Source organism: Centroberyx affinis, unplaced genomic scaffold (genome assembly GCF_046629955.1).
Source record: "Centroberyx affinis isolate AG114_WGS23_722 - 3 ecotype Tasmania unplaced genomic scaffold, CSIRO-AGI_Caff_v1 ptg001680l_1, whole genome shotgun sequence".
Lineage (NCBI taxonomy): Eukaryota > Metazoa > Chordata > Actinopteri > Beryciformes > Berycidae > Centroberyx > Centroberyx affinis.
The window spans coordinates 103129-126402 of record NW_027280100.1 but is presented as its reverse complement, the minus strand read 5'-3'; the positions used below and the strand labels follow the sequence as shown (position 1 = coordinate 126402).

The 23274-nt window shown below is 40.9% G+C and overlaps 2 protein-coding genes across 2 annotated transcripts; both read right to left on the bottom strand.

Moving 5' to 3' along the window:
- Positions 1-1219: 1219 nt before the first annotated feature.
- dhrsx (dehydrogenase/reductase (SDR family) X-linked) lies at positions 1220-23031 on the bottom strand. Its single transcript, XM_071528496.1, has 7 exons — positions 22929-23031; positions 17166-17273; positions 15162-15230; positions 8949-9050; positions 6643-6850; positions 4282-4489; positions 1220-1581 (listed from the first exon to the last, which is right to left on the bottom strand). The coding sequence occupies exons 1-7, from the start codon at positions 23029-23031 to the stop codon at positions 1399-1401; spliced, it is 981 nt and encodes a 326-aa protein (XP_071384597.1). The 3' UTR covers positions 1220-1398.
- Positions 17915-23037, bottom strand: LOC139651540 (E3 SUMO-protein ligase ZBED1-like). Its single transcript, XM_071528495.1, has 2 exons — positions 22929-23037; positions 17915-20750 (listed from the first exon to the last, which is right to left on the bottom strand). The coding sequence occupies exon 2, from the start codon at positions 20696-20698 to the stop codon at positions 18656-18658; it is 2043 nt and encodes a 680-aa protein (XP_071384596.1). The 5' UTR covers positions 20699-20750; positions 22929-23037; the 3' UTR covers positions 17915-18655.
- Positions 23038-23274: the final 237 nt, after the last annotated feature.

The window sequence follows — 23274 nt, the reverse complement described above, 5'->3', positions numbered from 1 at the left end:
TAAATGAAATGATGCTGAAGTTTAACAATTCATCGATTTGCTGGGGACCCCCTGGAATCCCCTCAAGGACCACTGGTGGTCCCCGGACCCCACGTTGAGAACCACTGCTTTAGCATACAGTGAGTGATAGTAGGCCGCTAACATTATTTCAAAAATGAGAACTTGTAGCAGCTCTAAAGCTAGATGGTAAGTAAAATGGTACGAATGATATACAGCCAAGTCTGATAGTTTTGTGTCAGACATTGGTAAAATTTACACAAAATACGATACAAAAATAACTTACTATTTTGAACTAGCAGGGACTACTTTCCCTGTTTCCACTGGAAGTGAAGGTGGTGGGAGACTGTGTACAGCTAAAAATCACTGTGCAGCGGATGAATACATGGTTGCTCACCTGAAATAGTTCCTAAAATAAAACTAGTTACATGAATTATATTGAGTTATTGATATTATATTTTTAAAATGTATGAATCTACAGGCCAAACCACAAACCACTTTTTATTATGAAAAGGTCTTCTTACCTCGGTTAATACTGGTGGCCTACTATCACTCAACATAGTGTATGCTAAAGTATTAGCATGGTGCACTGGAGCCAACAATCTACTGGGGACATTTTGATGTCCAAGTTCTCATCAGTTAGCGGCTAACCTGATGAACTGGACAATCTCCCAAAACTTGGTGTATTCCTTTAACATAGTTTGCTGTTACTGCTGTGAACAGATGAAAAAGCGCTGATAGCTTTGTAATACTAACAGGCATCATGAAAGCAATGCTAGCCATTTACCTGCACCCCACAAATAACCCTGTTTTCTATCTATTGCCATTACCACCAGTGCAATCTTGGAACCCATCGTCTATCGGTCTGACGACGATTAGACTCTGGGGGCAACGGACAATATTTCAGGGTTTCCGGTGTAGCCAGCGGACATCCGGGCCAAGACTTCCTCTTCCGTGCACCGGTCATTGTTTACAGTCCGATTAGCAACTTGAGACGAGTCGAACGTTTCTCCACACAATACACAAACATTGATACTTTTTGTTGGTGTTTTAGGTCCAGACGACATTTCAGCTAATCTCTAAAAACAGATATCTGCATATGAGACGTCATCTCTCAACTCCAACTCCATTCTCGCATCTCAAGTTGCTAATCGGACTATGAACAATGACCGGCGTACGGAAGAGGAAGTCTTGGCCCGGATGTCCGCTGGCTACACCGGGTTCCGAGATTGCCACCAGTGTACACTGGTGTGGATGGTCTGTAATGCCGGACGGTTGGGTAGTGGTGCAACAAAAAGTCAGATAGTAGTTTAGTATCACTTGTCAACTCCTGTCCTCATGCCTTACATGGCTCCGGAAGATGTGGAACTATTCGTTAGGTAAGGGTCACAGCCTGGTATCTCAGGCCTCTTGAAGGCCCACGAGCTCACAGCTCCGTTTCCACAGCTCGGCCTGTACGTCAGCCTCATAGGTAATGTCGGCTGACTGTGTTTTCTGGCCGTTATACAAGTAACAGCCGCCCACCGCATCCATTTCAGAGGCAGCTGCAGCGTAGATCGCCGTGGACGCGCCCTCTGCTGGGGTCTGGGAAGGACAAGCAAAAAGAATGACACAATCAAAAGATTTTGCTGAAGAAAATGTGGCTTAATGAGTCTATTTTCCGAGAATTCTCTGGTCAAAGACTGGTGGTTGTGCAGTGTAAACCAGACTGGAAAGTCTGGAAAAGTATTAAAAATGAATTTGAATCATTTCCAGGTCGTGAATAGTTTGGGAATTTGAAAAAATGTCTGGAAAAGTATAGAAAATTTTGTGGTTCAGGTATGATACACACATAATTCTAGCTTTTATGTTGTTGTAGACCCACTTTGAGTCCACAGTTTTTGTTGATGTGAAGAATAATGTTCAGATAGAGGGACGCTCTTATTACCCAGCCGCTGTCAGCATGCATTATATTAAATACCGACCAATATCAAATCCAGTCAAGAACATAAGGTCTGGGGAAAAATCTGGAATTTAAAATGGAAACCATGTAGGAACCCTGCCAATCATCTCACATATTCTGATATTTGTCACTGTGAAGAACAATCTTCATCTATACAGTGATATGACCTAGTTAGCAGGGGCAAGATGTCTTTCTGCGTAAATCATATTGAACACCAGACAAAATCTTCAAAACAAATCATGTTTTTTTAATTATTTTTTTAATTGAAAATGTGTAGGAACCCTGGTAAACACACTCCACTTCTAAAGTAAGCATAGCTGGCACCGTTAGGCTAATTATTACATAAACATCTACAAAGCAGAATGCAAATATCATGAAACCCTCTCACCACTACATGCAATATCCTGTTAGAGGACTGTAGAATGAAATGGATGAATCCTCTCAAAGGAAATCATTACGGTGAAATATAGTTTGGTATTGGTTTCATATCTTTAAATGAAATGCACAGGAAATGAAAACCAGCTGCTAATCGCTATGTACCACTGTTTATTCATTTCTCTGTATTTGAGGGCACCTTACACAGCTATGCCCCTTTTTGAATTAAATAAATGAAAATGAACAAAAACTTGCTGCAATCATTATTCGAGGCTTGACGCTTCAGTGTACTCTCATGAGAAAGTCTTTGTGGTGAGTGAAAATTACAATTGAGCAGGCCTTTTTCTCACCTCTGGTTACTAATTATCCACAGACAGCAACCCTATTAGCATATCTTTGATGTGAGTTTGTTTGAAAATGAAAGAAGGCAATTGTCATAATCCCTAAGATCACGGTAATTACAATCTGTCTTAACATTGCACTGGAACAGCGAGTATGGAGTTATGAAGCTATGAAGCTAGGGGAAATAGAGTCTTGCATGTATTTTTAGAACAAACTATCAGGGTCAAGTAGACTAGTAGTGAAGAGTTTTAACCATTTTCCACTGCAAAAGAACCTTCAGGAACCTTCTGTGGCAAAAACCAACTAGGATATACAGTAGGTGGCTCCAGGGATGGGTTCCTCACTTCTTTTTCCATTGCACTTCAACAATTCACGAAGGTCCGGAAGTGACAAGAAAAGCCGGCAGTTGGTACGTTTTACATTGTAGTTCTCGTTGTTACGAAGTATTTTCTGTAGGTTTCTACGCCCTAAAATTACAGAAATGTGCAAATCATCTAAAAGCTTATATGTGTGTGCCGAGAGGTGAATCTCAACACCATCCGTTGCTTTGTTTAGTTGCAGAAGGCAGACTATTTTGCGGTCAATAGAAAATCGCGTGAGCCACTTAGCTAGCAGCTACGTGGCTTGATAGTGGATTAATAGTGTGCCAGCTGTGACACATTCTGAACATAGCTTTGAAGTAAGAATCTGTGGCATTTTAATACTAATGTCCATTTTGCTACTCTATCGCCAGTTGACGTAGCAGGGATTCAATCTATATCCAGCTCATGAAAGCTTTCACATTTGTTGTTCTAAGCACCTGGTGTCTGGTAGCTCTTTCCTGAAAAAAATCTTCTGCCGCACAGGAAGTGATGCATTTTACGTTTCTGGTTTGTTTATAATAAATAGAAGAAGAACTTGGTAGTTAGCATGAGCAGTGATAGCCACCATGGCTAAACAGACAAAAGCCGCTTTTCCACCGCATGGTACCGGCTCAACTTGCCTCGACTCGACTCTACTCGCTTTTGGTAGTACCACTTGGTTTTCCACTGCAGATAGTACCCCCTCAGCGTCGCCGCATGAAACTGTTGTGACATCATCTTCAACGCGACACACACAGCAACCCCAAGAGGGTAAGCTAACCTGGTAGCTAACATAAGCATATGTGTTAGATTAAGTTAAAAAATTGCGGCCGCTACAGTAGCTTGGCTATTTAAATATGGCGGGTTTGTGCAGGATGTCCCGTGTCGAGCAATGATGACGATTCTCTCTGACCAATCAGTAGTCTGCAGTGTTTTCACGTCACCTTTTGGTATCGCCTCAGCTCACTTGGAACCTCGGCGGAGGTGCTACCAAAAAAAGACCAGGTACCAGGTAATATGGTACCTGGAACCTGGTACTTGCCCAATGGAAAACCAAAAAAGGCGAGTAGAGTCGAGTCAAGTTGAGCCGGTACCATGCGGTGGAAAAGCGGCTAAAGAAAATAGCGCCACCTACAGAAACTGCATCAGCAGAAAATCCAAGTTAAAAGATGTCACAGTATTGTTTCCCACAAGAATGAAACCTTCCTTGTAATAGCAGGAAAAATTATCAAATGTCAATCGCAATGTTATTAAATGGGACTCTAATGTGCAAAGTTAGCATACCCTGAACAGCAGTTTGGCAACCGGTTTCTTGGCTGCCTGCGCCGGGCTGCACAGATTGTCGTACAGCGCTGTGTCCACCATGCCGGGGTCCACGGCGTTGCTGGTCACCGGGAAGCGGCCGGCCGTCAGCTTCTCCTGCAGGTAGTAGGTGAAGAGGACCAGCGCCAGTTTACTCTGGGAATAGGCACCGTGGGCACTATAGCAGGTCCTGGGGGAAACAGGGAGGGAGGAGGCGAGGAAAGTGTTCCCGTTAGCTGTCGAGACATATTTTTGAAGCCCTGTGGTAGCTGAAAAGGGTTAGGGTACTGTATATAGTCAGGTGAATGATGTTTTGGATGCAGCTTGGTTGTAGTACACACTCGGAAAAGCCTCTGAAACAGCATTTACATTATGGGACACTAAAACTCTCCATTGAAAGCCAGACTAATGAAATAGTTCTAGGTGGGTTTAGCAGGAGTGAGGCAGGTTTCACTGCAGGTTTTACAGACTGTAAAATCCTCCCACACCACACTGCAATGATTTCTCTGGTCAGACATTTGATATAAAAACAATAAGATCATCCATATGCAGAATCTGATCAAAATGCCACATCAGGGTCATCATTTGGGTTAGACTGATATATCTACTGGGACTAGCTGTCAGGGAGGAACCTACATCATATCAGAGGTGAACGACATGACAGGCTAATATCTGATTTTTAATAAAAAGGCCGATATAGCCTTTTATTTAAAAACCCCATATATGGGTCTAATCCTAATAAATATTGTTTTGCCAGAAATGCCATCTTGAAGATATTTGCTTTTAACAATGTTATGAAAGCCCACTAAGCACAAACACATTTTGTATGAATGAAATCCGTTCTCAAAAAAACAAAGAACCGGCAGTGAGGATGATCTCCCCATGGGGCCATCGCTCTTCAGTTTATCAGACCTTGAAAAGCCTAAACCACCACACCTCCCTCTCCCTGCACAGATTATTTCTAGAGTCACAGCGGAGCCAGCATCTGCTCATTTCCTGAGATATGGGCGATGCCATCGATCAGATCTCAACCTGCGGGCGAGACGCACCGCTGTGCTGCCCTTGAGCAAGGAGCCTCTGCTCTTCTTTGTGCTATCCATGGGGACAATATTGCTATCAAAACCAATAACCGCATCAATATGAGTAAAGGGGGCAGGCTGTATGTTTGGGTGGTGAAAATTATATATTTGACTGTCTACACATTTGAATTTGGCATTGGGATGCAAGATTGATTCCAAGATATAATAGAATATATAAAAGAATAAAGCTTTCCTAGTCATAGTAGGAAAATTCTCACAAGTATTCCTATTTATCTCCCCTCTGTGTCCTATGTTTATATGGAAAGATGCTACCGCAATCATGTACTGCAAGTAACAGCCAGTGGTGGAAGAGGATCTTTTACTTAAGTAAAAGTAGAAATACCACAGTATAAAAATAAAAGTCCTGCATTCAAAATGTTACTTAAGTAAAAGTACAAAAGTATTAGCATCAAAATGTACTTAAAGCAACAAAAGTAAAAGTACTCATTATGCAGAATGGCCCATTTCAGAATAATACAGTATATATTATACTATTGAATTATAATTATTGATGCATTAATGTGTAAGCATCACTTTAATGTTGCAGCTGGAAAAGGTGGGGCTGATTTCCACTACTTTATATATTGCTGGGTATCTTACAGTAATCAATAATAATACATCACAATGTATTAGTTGATTATATTTTGTATTACTAATCTGAATCTGCAAAGTAACTAGTAACTTAAGTTATCAAATAAAGGTAATGGAGTAAAACGTACAATATTTCCCTCTGAAATGTAGTGGAGTAGAAGTATAAACTAGCATAAAATGGTAATACACAAATACCTCAAAATTGAACTTAAGTACAGTATTCGAGTAAATGTACTTAGTTACTTTCCACCTCTGGTAACAGTACGCTACATTATATGTTGTATCATAATGATTTTGCAAATGTCAGCTAATACCCTCCCCTGGGGCAGACTGGAACACATTGGGGTTAGACGGCCATGTTAAATAGCACATTGAACGAATTGTCAGTATGTATGCCTTCGACTATCAAGGCCAATTTTGTCAGGTTTGTACAGACAAAAGGAGTGATCATCTGCAAATGGTCTAAATGTAAATACACAATATGAAGTATATAACGTGTTCGACTGTGTTTCTATTTCGGGAAAGTCTGACATTGTAAGTATACCATCGCCTTTAGGCAGCCAGACTGGTGAACCTACTGCCCAGCTGCAGCAAATGAGCAAATGAGCTTGGACCCCTGGTCCAAGGTTTAAGAGTCTTAGCCACTGACTAGGCGTTTCATTGCTCCTCTTACCTGCTCTGCAAGTCGTCCATGTCCAGAATCCCTCCGTAGTGAGTTGCGGAGGACATGGTGATGATGCGAGAGCAGCAGTCCTGCTTTCCCGACTTCTTCAGCAAATCCAGCAGGAGGTTGGTCAACAGGAAGTGGCCAAGGTAGTTGAGGCCAAAGTGCAACTCGAAGCCATCCTCCGTCTTTCTCTCAGGAACCAGCATGATTCCAGCTAAATAACAGAGTCACAGAAAATAGAAGAACAACTAGGAATATGATTTTAGTGTTAGCATGGAGCCTACTATCACTCAACATAGTGTACGCTAAAGTGTTAGCATGGAGCTACTATCATTCAACATAGTGTACGCTAAAGTGTTATAGAAGAGGAATATGACTTTAGTGTTGGCATGGAGCCTACTATCACTCAACATAGTGTACGCTAAAGTGTTAGCATGGAGCTACTATCATTCAACATAGTGTACGCTAAAGTGTTATAGAAGAGGAATATGACTTTAGTGTTGGCATGGAACCTACTATCACTCAACATAGTGTACGCTAAAGTGTTAAGAGGAACTAGGAATATGATTTTAGTGTTAGCATGGAGCATACTATCACTCAACATAGTGTACGCTAAAGTGTTAGCATGGAGCTACTATCATTCAACATAGTGTACGCTAAAGTGTTAGCATGGAGCTACTATCATTCAACATAGTGTATGCTAAAGTGTTATAGAAGAGGAACTAGGAATATGATTTTAGTGTTGGCATGGAGCCTACTATCACTCAACATAGTGTACGCTAAAGTGTTAGCATGGAGCCTACTATCACTCAACATAGTGTAATAAGTGTTAGCATGGAGCGCCAGAGACAATCTACCAGGGACACATGGATGATTTTGTTGTCTATGTTCTCATCACTTAACAGCTAATTGAACAAGCTCCCAGAAAACATCTTCCTTTTAGTTATTCCAATCCATGATATGAAGTTCTGTTTTTCTGAGACATAGAGGATGGACTAACAGCTAAAGCTCTTCAAGTGATTTTAGACCAAGAACAAATTTCGGTTTTCATGTATATGAGTCGATATGAATCCGTTACTGTAACATCCTCATTCACAGTCACTGCAGGATGTTTTGTACGGCCTAAAAAAAAACGTTGAATCATTCAGAAACCACTGAGCAGCGAACCAATGAGGCATAGTGAGACTGAACATCTTTTACTCCCTCATTTCTCTCTCAGTGGGGTGGCACAAACACCTTTGTCCTTCGGCATCCATCAACTGACCCTAATATTTGCCTGGGGAAAACAGCTCAGTGAGTTGGTGAATTATTGATTGATCTGTTAAAAAGAACAAGAAAGGCTGACAGGTTGGCTTGACCGTTTTCTAGGTACACATCTTTCCCCAGAGACATCTTTCATTAGGAGCTTAATTCAAAAATAACCCATGAGCTTTATGCGGCCCTTGATTTTTTTTAAAGGATAAGGCTGGTGTTTTTTAATGCATTGCTTACCGTCAACAAATCCTATGAAAATAACGAAATCAACAATGTGTTTGCTCTATTCCCGTTACTTGCTGACTTCCCACGTTCCGTTTTTAGCCGTCAACCCGGAAGTCATTGGCTCCAATTGTAAGCTAAAAACCTTGAAATACAGCTCACAAAGACATAGTTTCAATTTTAAAAATCGCTATTACCACGAAAAGTCAGGCTGTTGTAGTTATTACTACATCAAATTCAACAAATTCTTCATTACGCTGGGGGCTATTTTCGGTGCTACGGAACGTGTTTACAGCCGACTTATTAATTTGTTTGAGGAAAAAGTCGGCCGGACCCGTGCATCGCGATGATGAAATATGCTGCCAGACAAACAGCATGACTCTTTGACGTGTTTTTAATCATTTTTTTTATAAAATGGAGTTCTATGGCTGCTGGGACATGGCTTCATTGGGCATCTGCTACATGGACGAGACTTGTTGGCAAAACAAAATCATTGCTGATTTTGTTATTTTCATAGGATTTGTTGACGCTAAGAAATGCATTAAAAAACACCAGCGTATTCCTTTGAAATCGAAACCCGCTTATATCAGCTTACAAATTTGCCAATAAACACTGTGGAAGTGAATGTGACAGTGGAGTGAATGGAGGGCTTGGATCAAGAGAGGCATAAATGACATATTGGGCAAAAAGTTTTATACAATAAATCAAAATTACAGTGCTCGGTGAGGAAGTTAACTAAAAAATTTAGACTTTTTAGACTCTTTGACTAACCCTATTATGACTTTTTTCATTTACAGTCAAAATAAAACCTTAATAAAAACCAAAATGAAGCCTACCGTTGTTAACCAGAACGTGAAGGGGGAGACCCCGGGCTTTGAACTTCTGAACAAACTGTCGGATAGATTCCAGGGAGGCCAAGTCCAGGAAGACAAACTCAGCTGAAGAAAAAAAAAAAAAAAAAAAAATTCATAAAGGCCGGTTAGAACAGATTTCACTCATATGACTGGGGAATCTGACAGAACGATATTGCAAATAGACAGTTTGGTCTGAATTTTGGCTTGATGGGTTGGTCTGACCAATTTAAGCATTACTATCTGAAGGTAGATTAAGAAAGATTACAATGGATAAATGCAATTGTGGTCCATTTTAATCTATAGCAGTAACTTTATTTTATTAATAGAAAACACATTAGAAAGTAATTAATGGGTGTTGTAGGTCTGCCCTGGAGATTAAAGTTAGCTGTATGGCTGTGAAACTAGAATTTGTCCCCTACAAAGCCTGGTACAATAGGATTTATGAACAACAATGGGCATGTTACACTTGAGTCACTTGCCACGGCTTGTGGCTTTTCTGAACTGATTGCTCAAGCACATAATTAAATCAATTACAGTCCTACATTCAGGCAATATTGTGTGTTACACTAATTATGACATGAAGTAGGGTTTTGAATAATACTAAGCTACAAAATGTCCATTAAACACAGTACATAGTACATACAGAAACCTTAATTAGAATTCAGCAAATCACTCAGCTTGCCTATTAGAAATGTTTCTCACACTTACACGCTTACTATCATTAGCTTGGCCATAATACTGCATAGTACTGTTGATAATCTCTTTTTTTCAACATTTACGATGCTTAGAAATTGTGGCCATGGACAGTAAAAAGAGGATCAGGGTCAAATCACTGTAGTTTGTACAATTTTGTGTTTTAGACCAGCTTTTCAAAATGAAAGCAAATGGGTTAGTCCTCTGCGGACACTAGGATAGCCAATATTAGTGGCTGACTGTTCGTTAAGTCATCAGGGGACATGCGTGTTATAATATGTAGGGGTTGTACTGAAGTGAAACATCATTTGAGGTCCATTTCAAATGAAAGAGTCAAAGCAAACAGAAAAACACAAAGCCACCCGGGGTGGTCGTGCCAGCGATGCACAGAGAGAGCGAGAGTTTATTTGCCACAGTCGACAAAACCCTTGCAGATCTGAATCTTGAGTGACAGAGCATGCAGCTTGCTCCTGGCTTAACGGCAAGGTCATCCAAAGAGCACATGAATGATGAAGAAATATGGAAGGATTTTCATTGGGCATATGCTCAGTGCTGAAAGGAATGCAGCTAGAAATGTAGTCTTTGCTCCTTTTTATGGGCTGCAAAAAAAGACAGAAAACCAGTTTGACTGAGGGTGCGATCACAGTGGGGAAGTCCACCTGACTGCATTTTTGTATTTGGTTCATTTAGGTTCACACTACTCAGTTACAAGCGAATGAGGGCTTGTAAATAAAAGTCACATGGACTCACAAGTAGCTTGTTTATTGGACAGTTTTGGTGACCTGTCATCCTGCCAGGTTAAAGACTGGTGGCGGGGGGGCAGATAAAACAAATGTGAGTCCAGCCCCTTTAACTTTAGCTACGCATGATGGACTTGTCTGCGCTCTTCTTCTCTGGTGTTCATACCAGTTAAGAACACATTGAGAAATAGCTGCATATGAGCATCAGTCCAGACTTCATTTTGTTCTGCTAGGATTTCCAAGCATGAGGAACTGCTGACTATCACATGTCAACATCCGTCTCCTTCTACCCTTGAGTTTTGGGGTCATTTCCTGTAGTTGGTTCAATTATGTTCTCACTCCTATGAACCGCATCACAGTTCTCTTGGAAGAGGACTGAGACTCACATTTTCAGGCGTTTCAGTTCAAATGACATTATTCTCGCCTGGCCAAACCGAACTAAAGGATGAAATGCTCCAGAGTTCAAATAAAATGCTCTTGGTGTGAATTTGTCCTTACACTTTTAGAAACAGCAAGCTAGCCTAAAATTGCCAGAAACCGTGACCGTAAATCCAGATTTATACCCTTTCAACCCTACACACAGAAAGAGCAACCATTTGCTGTTGCCTTTAACAGATTTGTGCCACCTCAACTGGCAATGCTTGGTCTCAGTGCCAGAGAATGGAAGCTCCATCACCGAGGCAAGCACAAAGTGGCGATGATGCCAGGGTGCCAGTTGGAGGGTGCACAGTGCCAGGCGTAATGCCATCTGGAGCACACACATGCATGCACACACCCGCACGCGCGCATATCTTTATTCAACAGTTGCTGAAAAGCTGGCCCACTTCCATGTCTAGTCAGTTGAGCATTTTAGGCTGTGCCATACATAGTTGACTGTATACTGGCAGGACTGACCATTTGAAAAGAGATATGGGCCATCCTATGAAAAAGGTGGACACAAAAAAAACATTTTCTCCACAGAGTGTTGGATGAAACGGCGACATGCTAGAGGTGGCCAAGTTCAACATGAACCCAAATGAACACAAAATTATCCTATTAAGGTAAGTACGGCACAGTAAAAATTCATATTAAAACAGCTTTGGAAGCTGTTTTGAACTGATATCAGAAATATATTTAGGCCCTGATTTCACAAAACGTTGCAGGTAGCAGCTATGGACGACTATGGACTCATTTTGGCGCTATATTTACACAGGTTTTTAACATTGGTGCAGGTCCTCCTATCAACATCTATTCAACGTCAAAGTGTTTGCTAGGTATAAACAAACAGCCAAATTCAGGTACAAGGATTAACACATTAAAAAAACATCCTGAGGCACTGTATGATTACTCCAGACTAATTTCTTTGACGTGCCTCTGGGTGAGCGCGCAGGACTTTTTAAAGCTCCTGACGTACCAGTTGGTACAACCTCCTTTTAAGTTTGATGTAGGGAGTATCAGTGAAGTCCTGCCTGATTAACCAGACAGTCTTGAATAAGTGAATAGACGAGTGCTGAATGACGCTTAATGGAACCTGAAGTCGCCGTCCCTGAGGACTGTCCTACCCCGCCAACGTCCAGTTGGTGAATAAGCAAACGCAATCTGACAAGACAGAAACTAGCTTCCTCTCGCCTCCATATGTCACCAATGAACCAAAGCTCGGGGTGGGGGATGGGCCATCATTCATTCATTCCCATTGCATTAGACTTCAATTCAATCTGAACACAGGTTACAAAGTGCCAAGGTAGATTGCCAATTGTAAAATAGTATTGTGATTACACATCAGTACATGAGACAATTGTGGACAACCTAGACCAGTGGTTCTCAATCTTTTTCATATCAACGACCCCTAATTTAGTCTACATTAGAGCCATGGACCCCCATTTGATGAGATTTTCTCTCTTGGACCCAAATCTGAGAAGATTTTTTATTGTTAAATATTCCATATTATATTTTTATTGTTAGACAATTCCATGACTATCTGAATTGTAGGTAGAGAGATAACAGTGAAACTATGATCAAAATAGTCATTCTTCTATAGGGCTGTCCAAAAAAATCGATACAGCTGAGTATTGCAATATTTTTTTCCATGATACTGTATCGATTTTCCAGCCCCTCGTATCAATACATTAAAAAAAATTATTCATGTTTTAAACTGATTTAAAATGTCCTTAAATTTCCCTCAAATCCCTTTGAATTAAATAGTTTTGACTCAATTTGTCCGCTGAGTTATCAATATAATGTGATGTACATATTAGACTACCCAGGTGGTACACAGCAAGTTGTATTTTCAGCTTGATTTTTAAATTTTCAGTAAATTATGTAGAGTATTGCAATGTATCGCAATATGTATCATATCGCAATGTATCGTGATACAATCATATCGTGACCCATGTATCGTGATACGTATCGTATCATGAGGTCCTTGCCAATACCCAGCCTTATTCTTCTACATTCTATAATTGTTCTTATGAATGAAATAATGAAGTTTAACAATTCATCAATTTACTGGGGACCCCCCGGAATGCCCTTAAGGACCTGGTGGTCCCCGGACCCCACGTTGACAACCACTGACCTAGACCATGTTTGGTAGACCCATTAAATGCCCACCAGTTTATTTGAGTCATATTTTGGGAGCTGCAAAGCAGGGAGTGGAAGAATCCCTTGCTTTTGTGATGCATTCTGGGCATAATCATCCGCAGGGGGGAAAAGATATTTATAGACCTGTTGGTGTTCTCAAACAGTTTTTGCCTCTCCACTTGTCTAGTCCACTTGTCACAAGCCACAGATTGACAGAATACACAACAGCTGAGAGGAAAGAGGGAGGGGGGGCATATGCGAGAGAGTAGGGAGATACAGCGAAGGTCCGCAGAGTTGTGAACATGCGGCAACTAGCTGTCACGCCGTTGTCTGTCTTTGTCACTGTGAACGAGAACATGACAGTGATACATAAGCCTATTTGAGTCCGACGTCCAAGTCAGCGCCGACAGCAGAAATGAGGGCGGGCAGGTGCTGCCGGGGATCAAGAGATGCCTTTTCCCCCCCGAACATTCGGTCCCAATCACATCTGCACGACAACATGTTCAGCGGGCTGGGACGCTTTTATCCTCATTCTTGGCAAACATTTGACTCCTCAGCTCTTGTCTGGCAAAAACATGGATTTGGTTGTATTAGAGCAAATGAGAATCAGGAAAAAAAAAATGAAACTGGAGAAAAGTTGCCCCTCTCGTTGACTCTTTAGAGGAAACTTCCACCCTTGGATACTAGTACACTGTTATTGTCCCCCACCAAAGGGGGGACTATGGATCGGTCTCCGTCCGTTAGTTCGTTGGCTAGTTTGTTAGTCACACTGTAACGTTGACTTTGTGCCACTAGGGGGCGGCATTGACAATGAATGGGGACTCAGTGGTAAAGCAGGTCATACAGTTAAAGTTATTATACAATGTGGGGGACAATGAATGGGGACTCAGTGGTAAAGCAATACAGTTAAAGTTATCATAGGTAACATAATAGTCTACACACACTACACACTTGGAGACATCAGACTGGGTTGAAGTGAGAGTCAATGGAGAATTTTTGGGCAAACCTCTAACCACAAGACACTGTAGTTATTGTACAGTTGTTGGACTGTTGTACTGTTATTGCACTCATCACTGCACTACCACTGTGCCGTCAGTGTTGACTACTTATATCATATTACCACTTACCTACTGTGCAATACCATATATCACTTATCATTTAGCATTTATATTATTCATAACACTCACGCTCCTGATGTTGTATGTTATATTGTATATTGTATTATAAATTGTATTGTAGTGTATATTGTGTAATGTACGGATTGTATTTATTGCGTATTGTAGTTCTTATATTTTGTACTGTATTGAGTAAAAACAGGACAATTACAGTTACTACATTTCAAGATATAACTTGTAAGCCTAATTCTGAGGAGAGTAGGCAACAGAAATATATGGTCAATCTGTCCTTTCATTGTCCCATATGAAAATGCTTATACAATTTCACTCATATTTTGAGTGCACTCAGCAATCACTGACTGACCCAAGGGTGGAACTACATCATTGGTGGGGGACAACATGTTTACTATTTGCTTGTATATCATCAATCTGTGATGTACTTTTTTGGTGTACCCACTTTCCCTAAACCTTCCCCCTCAGTTTGTGATTTCCTATGTATCCCAGAATGCCTTTTCACAGCCCCCCAGAGAACATGCATGAAATTGTTCCATCCAGCTGTTGGTTTTACAGGTGGAGAGCGCAATAGTGATAGCGATAACAAGAGGAGATGCGTTTTGTGGACGCATTGCATTATGGTCTATTGAGGCTACTGTTGGTGGAGAAATTGGTATCTCTTCCTGTTGAACATCAGTGAAAAATGGTGAGTCTAGAAAAAAGCCTCTTTGATTTTGAGGGACTGACACCAAAACCTGACGTTTACTGTTGATGTTTACGTCAAAAATATTCTTCCAATTCTATTGCAGCTGCTGTGGAAAACCACCAAACAACAAAATGGACACATAAATGCAAGGTACGTCACCAAAAGCTGTTCTTTTAACAGAGTTTAAGTGTTCTAGGGTGGACTTTCCCTTCAAGTAAACAGATTACATACATACATTTACATACATTTTAAGGATGTAAGAGGTGATCAAATTGAATTGAAGATTAAATACACAATGTTTGCACTATTTTATATTTGTTTGTATGAATAGCGCCAAGATGAGAGGTGTGAGCAGAGGCAGAAAGAGATGGAGAGACAGAGAGAGAAGTACCTTTCCCCTCGCTGTCTTCTTCATGAATCTTCCTGACAGCTGCCAAGCCTTCCTCTTCCTCGTTCCCAGCTGGAGATGATGGAGATGAGATGAGCAGACGTCCAGCAGATATCCACTTCACCTCAAACACTACCGCCTCAATGGGTTTCAACAAGACTCTGGCTAAAGCTAATTTGATTTGCGTTCATACCAATTAGCCATGTACCAAAAATATATGAAATGACATTAGGGCTGAACAATTAATCAAAATTTTATCAAAATCGCAATATGGCCTACTGCAATTTTCATGGGATGGGCATTTCAAGCAAAACTACTATTTGATATCCAAACCGGTCCTTCTCTTGTTTTAACGTTAAAACAAGAGAAGGACCGGTTCAGGGCTAATCAAGCCATAGCTATTTACTACTAGCAAGCTATGAAAATATACTTTTTAAGACAAGACGATAGTCGCATAAACGATTTGATTTTTTTTATAATTTAATGACTATTCAAAAATCATGACCCATCCCTAATCGCAATTGCAATATCAGTCAAAATAATGGCAATTAGATATTTTTTCAAAATCGTTCAGCCCTAAATACTGTATATGTAAAAATTTTGCACGTTAAAATTTTGAATAATTGAGTCAAATTTAAGTCATTTTGGCTACTGAATACAAAACCTCATATACCAAGACATAATGACAGAACATGTATTCACAGAGCATCTGACAACATATAGGCTAAAGTTCAGTAAAGTAAAATTTTTGTGATTCTATGGCAAAATCATTACCTCAATTCTATTCTGAATGCTGCATTCTGGGGCATTATTGTGCTAGAGAAAATGCTAACCTCGGGACAGTTAAACTCAAAATACTTCAATTGGGTTAGACCATAAATTAATTGATAACTGTGTGTCCACACTGCGAGCAACATGATCAGCAAGTCAGCAGAAGTTTATTTTCTAAAGAGCTAATGAGAAACCAGGGAAACTGACAATGTGTGGATGGTCAACAAACTTGTCAGTCGAGAAAAGTTGGCCACGGTTTAACTTTTTGCAGTTACAATAGCCAATCAGATTCCCACGCTACCTTGTTTCCTTACCAATGTGATTATGTTTCATGAGCAATACTTCTGCCTGGCAAGTATGAAATGGACGTTGATTTCAGCCGGTCAAATCTTCCCACTTCTCTACAGGAATAAACATCTCAAAAATTATGCTTGGTGAACGGTTCCACCCATCATTAGGGTCGATGGTAAATTCTGAACTAATTTGAGTTTTTTATTTTTATTTTCAATTAATGCTATGTAATTTGTGCTCGCTAGCAATGTAAAGCAGAGGTGTGACCAAGTCAACTTTGCTCAAGTCCCAAGTCAGTCTCAAGTCTTGAGGCACAAGTCTCTAGTCAAGTCTCAAGTCTAAATGTAGATTACCAAGTCAAGTTCAAGTCAAGTCCATGTCATTAATGTCAAGTTTAAATGTAGAACAGCAAGTCAAGTCAGAACACATCAACAGTCCAGTATGAATTTAATATAAAAAAAAACGAAATATCTAGGATTTTTCAATGAAATATGGTTTTAATAAGATAAAAACTTCGTAAGAACATCATGAGTTTGATTTCTATAATCAGTAGGCTATTTCTATAATCAGGCGGAACAAATCTCATCACTCTAAGTCATTTACACAAACACCAGATCTTTTGTCAAGACTTTAGAAATCCTTTGAAGTCATCGATGTACAAGTCAAAGTCAAGTCCCAAGTCACCAGAACCCAAGTCAAGTCTAAAGTATTCTCTTCATGCATCAAGTCAGGTCTCAAGCAATTAAAACTGTGACTGGAGTCTGACTTGAGTCCAAGTCATGGGACTTGAGTCCCCACCTCTGATGTAAAGTTATGAAAGGATACTAAAGCAGCAAAAAATACATGATTTGACTGCAATCGGCTCTTGCACTCAGAACAGTGACCCATCAACCTGGTTGCTGGCAGAGTGAACGCACAGTAATGGTGTGTTGTACAATAGCCTACCTATTACAACATGCATGCCAAGGCTTGCCAGGTGTCTTGCGGTCTCAAAACCCATTCCACGGGCACCCCCAGTCACTATGGCAACCCTTCCATTTTGCTTGGGTAAGACTGTATAAGAGGAGAGAGGGTACCACATGAGAACATAACCCAATCCTTCACTTTCAATAATCATCCATCAAAGAAAATCAATAGTTCCCATCTGACTTTAACTCATCCATTGTTTATATTTAGTCTTTCTTTTGGAACTGGTGTTTTGATTTTCGCAGCGGAACTCATTGGTAAGGTTAACACAGCATTTGAGGTGAGTTGCAGCCAGGTCAATGAGTCTCATTGATCTGCATCCTGACCTTGCAGGGAGGAAGGAGCCTTTAAGATCTTGTTTTCTTTGCAACAATTCATCCATCAGATAAGACGACCCTGTCAGACAGCTGGCTGCCACACAGCTTTTAAACTGACCACAAAATGGAAGTGCAATCAGTCCAAGTGCTTATCTATCCATGCACCTTGAGTCGTAACATTTCTGATGCTGGTGACAAGGTCTATGCTGTAATTATGACAGTTAAATAAAACTGCATTTGTCGCCCTTATGAAACAAGGAAAATTGCAATAGTACTCATAAAAATGTATCAATATTGCGATCAAAATGGAAAGTTTGGACATCAACCAACTAAGCAAACCGTTGAATAAAAGCTTTACTTTCATAATGTTTTTACAACATATTTTATATGACAGTATATTGCAGAGCATGACATTTTTACAAGTCCACATTGTCAACACTAGGAGTAGCCAAACCCATATTACAAATATTTCTCTCAAGCAAAACTAAACTTACCATTTAGCTTAAATGAAATTTTAACAATGCAACAGAGAACACCAGAAAAGACAAGGCCAATATTAATCTCACTGAGCTGCTCACACAAAATGAATGTTTGTAGGAGGCCTATTGTAATGAACAGTGACAGATGCACAGATAATGAAGGACAACAGACATTACTATTCTATGTTCACTAGAATTCTTTTAGTTACAGCACACATTGCTTTGTTCTGATAATGACACTGACTAGACGTTACTGCATGTTTAATACGGATAGGACATGCTTAATTTAATGAGTGGCATTTATAAAAGGTTCTAAAAGGATTTTGTACTTAAAACCAAATCCACCAGCCATATTTATGATTTAGGATCACTTTGTTGTGAACATTAGCAGTCTACAGTGACTTTCTCTTATTTTGTGCAATGTACAATTGATTTATACCTTTAGCAAAAGGTACAGATTGCCCTAAATATATTTCTTCCACTTTGGATAAGAGAATTTAAGTCAAAGAATATTTTTTACAAGGGTCCATTACTTTTGAATACCTATACAGACACCTTGATCATATGATTTTAATGTCTGAATGTCTTGTCTTCCATGTGGGCCACACAATATACATGGTCTAAAATCATACTTCTTATGTCCTTTGACCTTATGCTATTGGTATGCACACAATCACTCCAGTGGCTGACCCAGAGTACAGTTCCCATCCCAAACATCGTCCAAATCATCTTCACTGGGCTCAGGCTCGTAATAGCTCCGCGAGTTCTCGTACAGGAATACCTGATGATCTACTAGTGCTGGAGCTATGCGGTTCCTCTTCCCACAGAGAATGGTGCCTGAGGAGCTGAACAATCTGTGACAAGGGACACTGGTGGCAGGAACACACCAGTACTTCTGGAGTACCTTGGGGAGTGTGGGGAACAAGGCCGCGTGACTCGACCACCAAAGCAAAGGGTCTTCGTTCAGACCCAGGATCCTTTGTGATTTGTAGTTGCCCAGCTCCTCTACCACCTGAGCATGCAGCTCTTCCTGGCTCTGGTCCGTGTCAGACTGGCAAAATATGGCGGCCAATGGGTTGTCCGGGGTCGCACTGCTGCCTGGACGTTCTGTCAGTGGTGTCTGCTTTTTGCTAGGTGGCTCGTCAGACGCCAAGGAGAAATCGTCGTTACAAGGTCGGTCAGCGATCTGTTTCTCGAGAATTGCTTTTGCCTCCTCGATGATGTTACTCTCAACTTGGGAGCGTTCCTGAGAAGACAAGAAAGGCAGTCGCTTGTACCGTGGATCCAGGAATGTCGCGACGTTCAGGAATGTTGAAATCTCCTGCGTCTGTGAATAGTTGCTGGACAGCACCTTGGAGATTACCTCTTTTGTCATGCTGATCTCTTTGAGGTCCCCTTCCTTCACCTTGAGGGTGGTGTTCAATAGCATATGAAGCACGGGCCTCACCATGCTGATGGTTGGATATCTACAGGAAGTGATCATGTTTGCCACAACTTTAAAGGGCTGGAGGACTTCAATCAAGCCCTCCACCATAGCCCAGTCAGCACCATCAAAGCTCAAATGATGGTTGTTGGAATTCTCCACAAGCATTGCAGTTATAGCAAGCTGTTGCTCTTTAAGCCGCTGGAGCATTGCCAGCGCGGCCAACCAAGACCGGCCCCAGTCCGTGATTAGTGTGCACTGGGCAAGGCCGTGCTGCTTCTGTTTTTCCCTCAGCAGATACATCGCCATTGCCGTTTCCCGGAAATGAGCGACAAGTTTGCGGCAACAGCCTAAAAAGCTGTCTACTCGAGGCAGCGCGAAAGCTTCATCCATTGCTCGATTGATGGTGTGTCCAAGGCAAGGCATTTCCACTGATAGTTCCAGGAGAGAGCATGCTTTCACAATGTCCACTGAACCATTAGTGGTGGCGCCGCTGACTTTATGAGTTATCCCCCATTCGACGAAGGCTTCATACATTGCTCTGGTGATATTCTCCGCTGTATTGTCCTCTTGCACTTCAAAAGTTTTAAGGCACTTGCTGGTCACAGAGAAGCCAGTTGCACTATTGTGATTAACAGCGTGCATGGAGAGTGAAATATAAGTTCTATTCCGGGTTTGGCTTTGCCAAAGGTCTGTGGTGACCCCACAGTTCACAACACCGGCTACCTCAGTCAGAAGGATCTCACGGGTACGGCAATACATCTGCGGAAGCATTTTAACTGCAAGGTCGCTTTTGCTGGGTGGCGAGTATCCAGGATCGGCGGTTCTCAGTAAGGTCTTGAAAGTAGGCTCTTCAACTACAGATACAGGGTACATCCCCTCACAGATGAAGTTGATGACAGCTATTGTCAGGTCATTGTGTCGTCTGTTTTCATAGCCTAAGTTCTGCCTCGAGTTTGTGTCCTGGGGTTGCTGAAGATGTGGGCCAGGCGGCTCAGGCTTGATCCTGGAGAATGCTGTAGCAAACGCCTCGCGAATCTGATCTGTGTTGCTCTTCACAAACTCACTGAACTCTACAGGGTGGTTCTTCTCTAGGTGGTACGACAGGTTGGAGGTGTTTCCAGAGTAAGCGATTTGGCTCATGCATACACGACAGTATATCCTTTTCCAGTGCAATATGCACCCATCCGCGTCTGTGTCAAAGCCAAAGTATCTCCAGACTTTGCTTTTTGCCCGCGGGTGTGCAACAAGATTGAGGCCAGAGGATGAAGCTCCTGCACTTCTACCCTCCATTGGTTCCTTTGGTTAACAGTCCGTTTAGATGCCTTCGCTCATTACTGAGTACCTAACAAGAATAGTGAAATAAACATTTGAGGATGTTTACAAGATGATGAAAACATAACTATTTGTGAGCCTATACTGAGATGAGATTTTGAAATAAGTAGGCCTACTTTCAGTTAAATATCAGCTGGATCTTAACCAGTTGAAATGGCACTTTCAAGAATGTTCGTTTTAAAATTATTACGCATTTTTTGTTGATATAAGAGTTTTAAACCAACCTTAAAAAGCTAGTCAGAAGGTATTGAGACTAGCTGTAATGTCTTAGGGTCTTAAGCTGTGCCCTTACGTCCAGTTAAATAGCCTGCATTCTTTGCAAGATTACAAGGTTACCCAAGAGTATAACCCTTTCACTGTTGGGAGATACAATCCCTTCCATTGTGTCAGGGTGCAACGCATTTGTGATTTTTCACTCTGGTATCACATGTTTTAACAGAGATTAGCTTCATGTCTTATAATAAATACAAATTTTAGATTCAATATTCAGAATGATAACATTGTGAATGAGTGCTACCTTTTTAACTAATAACTAATTCCATTAGTGATCTCTCAATAAAAACATGGATTTGGGGGCTGTCTACCATGGGTACTAGTAAGCTTATTAATAAAGCTCTCAAATGGTAGTGCTCATTTGACAATTTGACAAATAATTTCATAACAGTACAAAGGTAAAGGATAAACCTGAATTGAATGGTTGAGAACATGTACTCGCTCTACACGTGGCTACAGTTACATACACAGTATTTCATCATACTGAATCAATTCCTTTTGATTGAAGATTCCAAATGAACTGCTGCCATGAACTCTAAATAAAATCATCTGATGAGGTGTATGTTCACACGCATCAAAGAATGAAATAAATCTTTTGATATGTGTAGTTGAACAATCCCACGTTCTATCATTCCAACATGAGCGTGCATTCAGTGCTGTGCAAAATATTGGCATTTCTACTGTTCTTTTGAATTAAACAGGGGTCTCAGCATAAAATACTCTTCCTGCAATCATTAGAGTGGGCTTATTCAACTAGGCATGTTAAAAAAGAAACTTAGGTTTATTCCAGGTTCTATTCCAAGTGGGAAAAAACTATTTTATATGACAATGGCAGACAGAGAGAGATGTTTCTACCAAAACGTCCTAGATTTAATTTATTTGAATGCTGATATTCTGTGGTATTTTTCTCTAGGATCTTAGATTCCAAAATCATGTGATGTTCAGACTGGGCAGTATTGAGGCAAAAGGTCACTAACTTCAATACATGTCTTTGGGCTAGTCTTGCTCAATGAAACCTACTGTTCATTTAAAATGTGTTGAATTACACAATGAAATTAGTCCAGCAGACAGACAAAGCATCAGGTTAGACATCCTTGAGACTCAATGGCACAACAGTTTGCTGACAATAACAATGGCTTTGACTGTGAGGTTGCCTTGTCATCATTTGGCACTGGCCATTCTGAAATTCTAGCTAGCAAGAATTGTTATACCGCATAAACTAACATGAGGTAGTGAACAGTACGTTGTAGGCTATACCTCCTGATAAATGAAGGTTTGCGTTTTACACATAACATTTTACTGTGTTGATAAAATGTTAAGTTCGTGATTAGTCAGGCCACAATAGCTGGCTATAGCAGAGCCTCGTCGTTCCCGTATAGAGACAGAGACAGTCTCGCAAAACTCCTTTAAAATATGTCAGTTTAATTAATGCTGCCTTGCTTATGTGCAAATGTAAACACTTTCTAGAACATGACTTGAACGTTGAAGAATTATTAGGGTCTTATGGTAAATTCGGCATACATGTGAACCCCCTAGCAGCACTATATTTCAATAAAATCTCAACTTTTATAACTGCTTCTCACACCCTTCCCGGTGTTAACGTTAACGTTGTTTTGGTGGAAGTGGATTGTGGGAATAACGGGGAGAACCAGTCCTAAGAGTTGACATTGTGATGCTGCTTGGCTGGATGTATGCTGAATTTAGCAGAACACCCCAGCTATTCCTAAAACGTCTCCAGTCATGTTCCACCGGGTATGTTCATATGCCGATTAACAAGGCAACATTAAACTACCAGATTTGTTAACGGAGTTTGGCACGCGAACAGCACCTATCGGAAATACTGGCAAAATAGAGCTTTAAAGAACACGAATTCGCAGACAGTAATAGACATTTGGCAAACAGAAGTTGACCTGACCTGGTAAGGTAAAAGATCTGTTGAACAGCTGATAGAGAAGGACTTTAACTCCACATAAATACAGCCTCACAAAAGGCAGCAAGACCGACAGCAGCCACAACATTCTCCGTCTGCTTCCGAGTCCGACTGTGTGTCACACTATGGAGTCCGGGTTGCAGCCTGGATGGAACCGGTCGTTGCGTGGTTCCACCCTCAAAGAAAACAGTAGCCTCACAAAACGCCCCAAAATAGTGTGGATTAGCTGTCAAGGCAAGACAGATTATTTTTAGGCGTACCCCTTTTTACCGCAATACATTTTATGGATGTATGGCATTGTAGGCTAAAGCTGGAGAATAACAGTCTACCG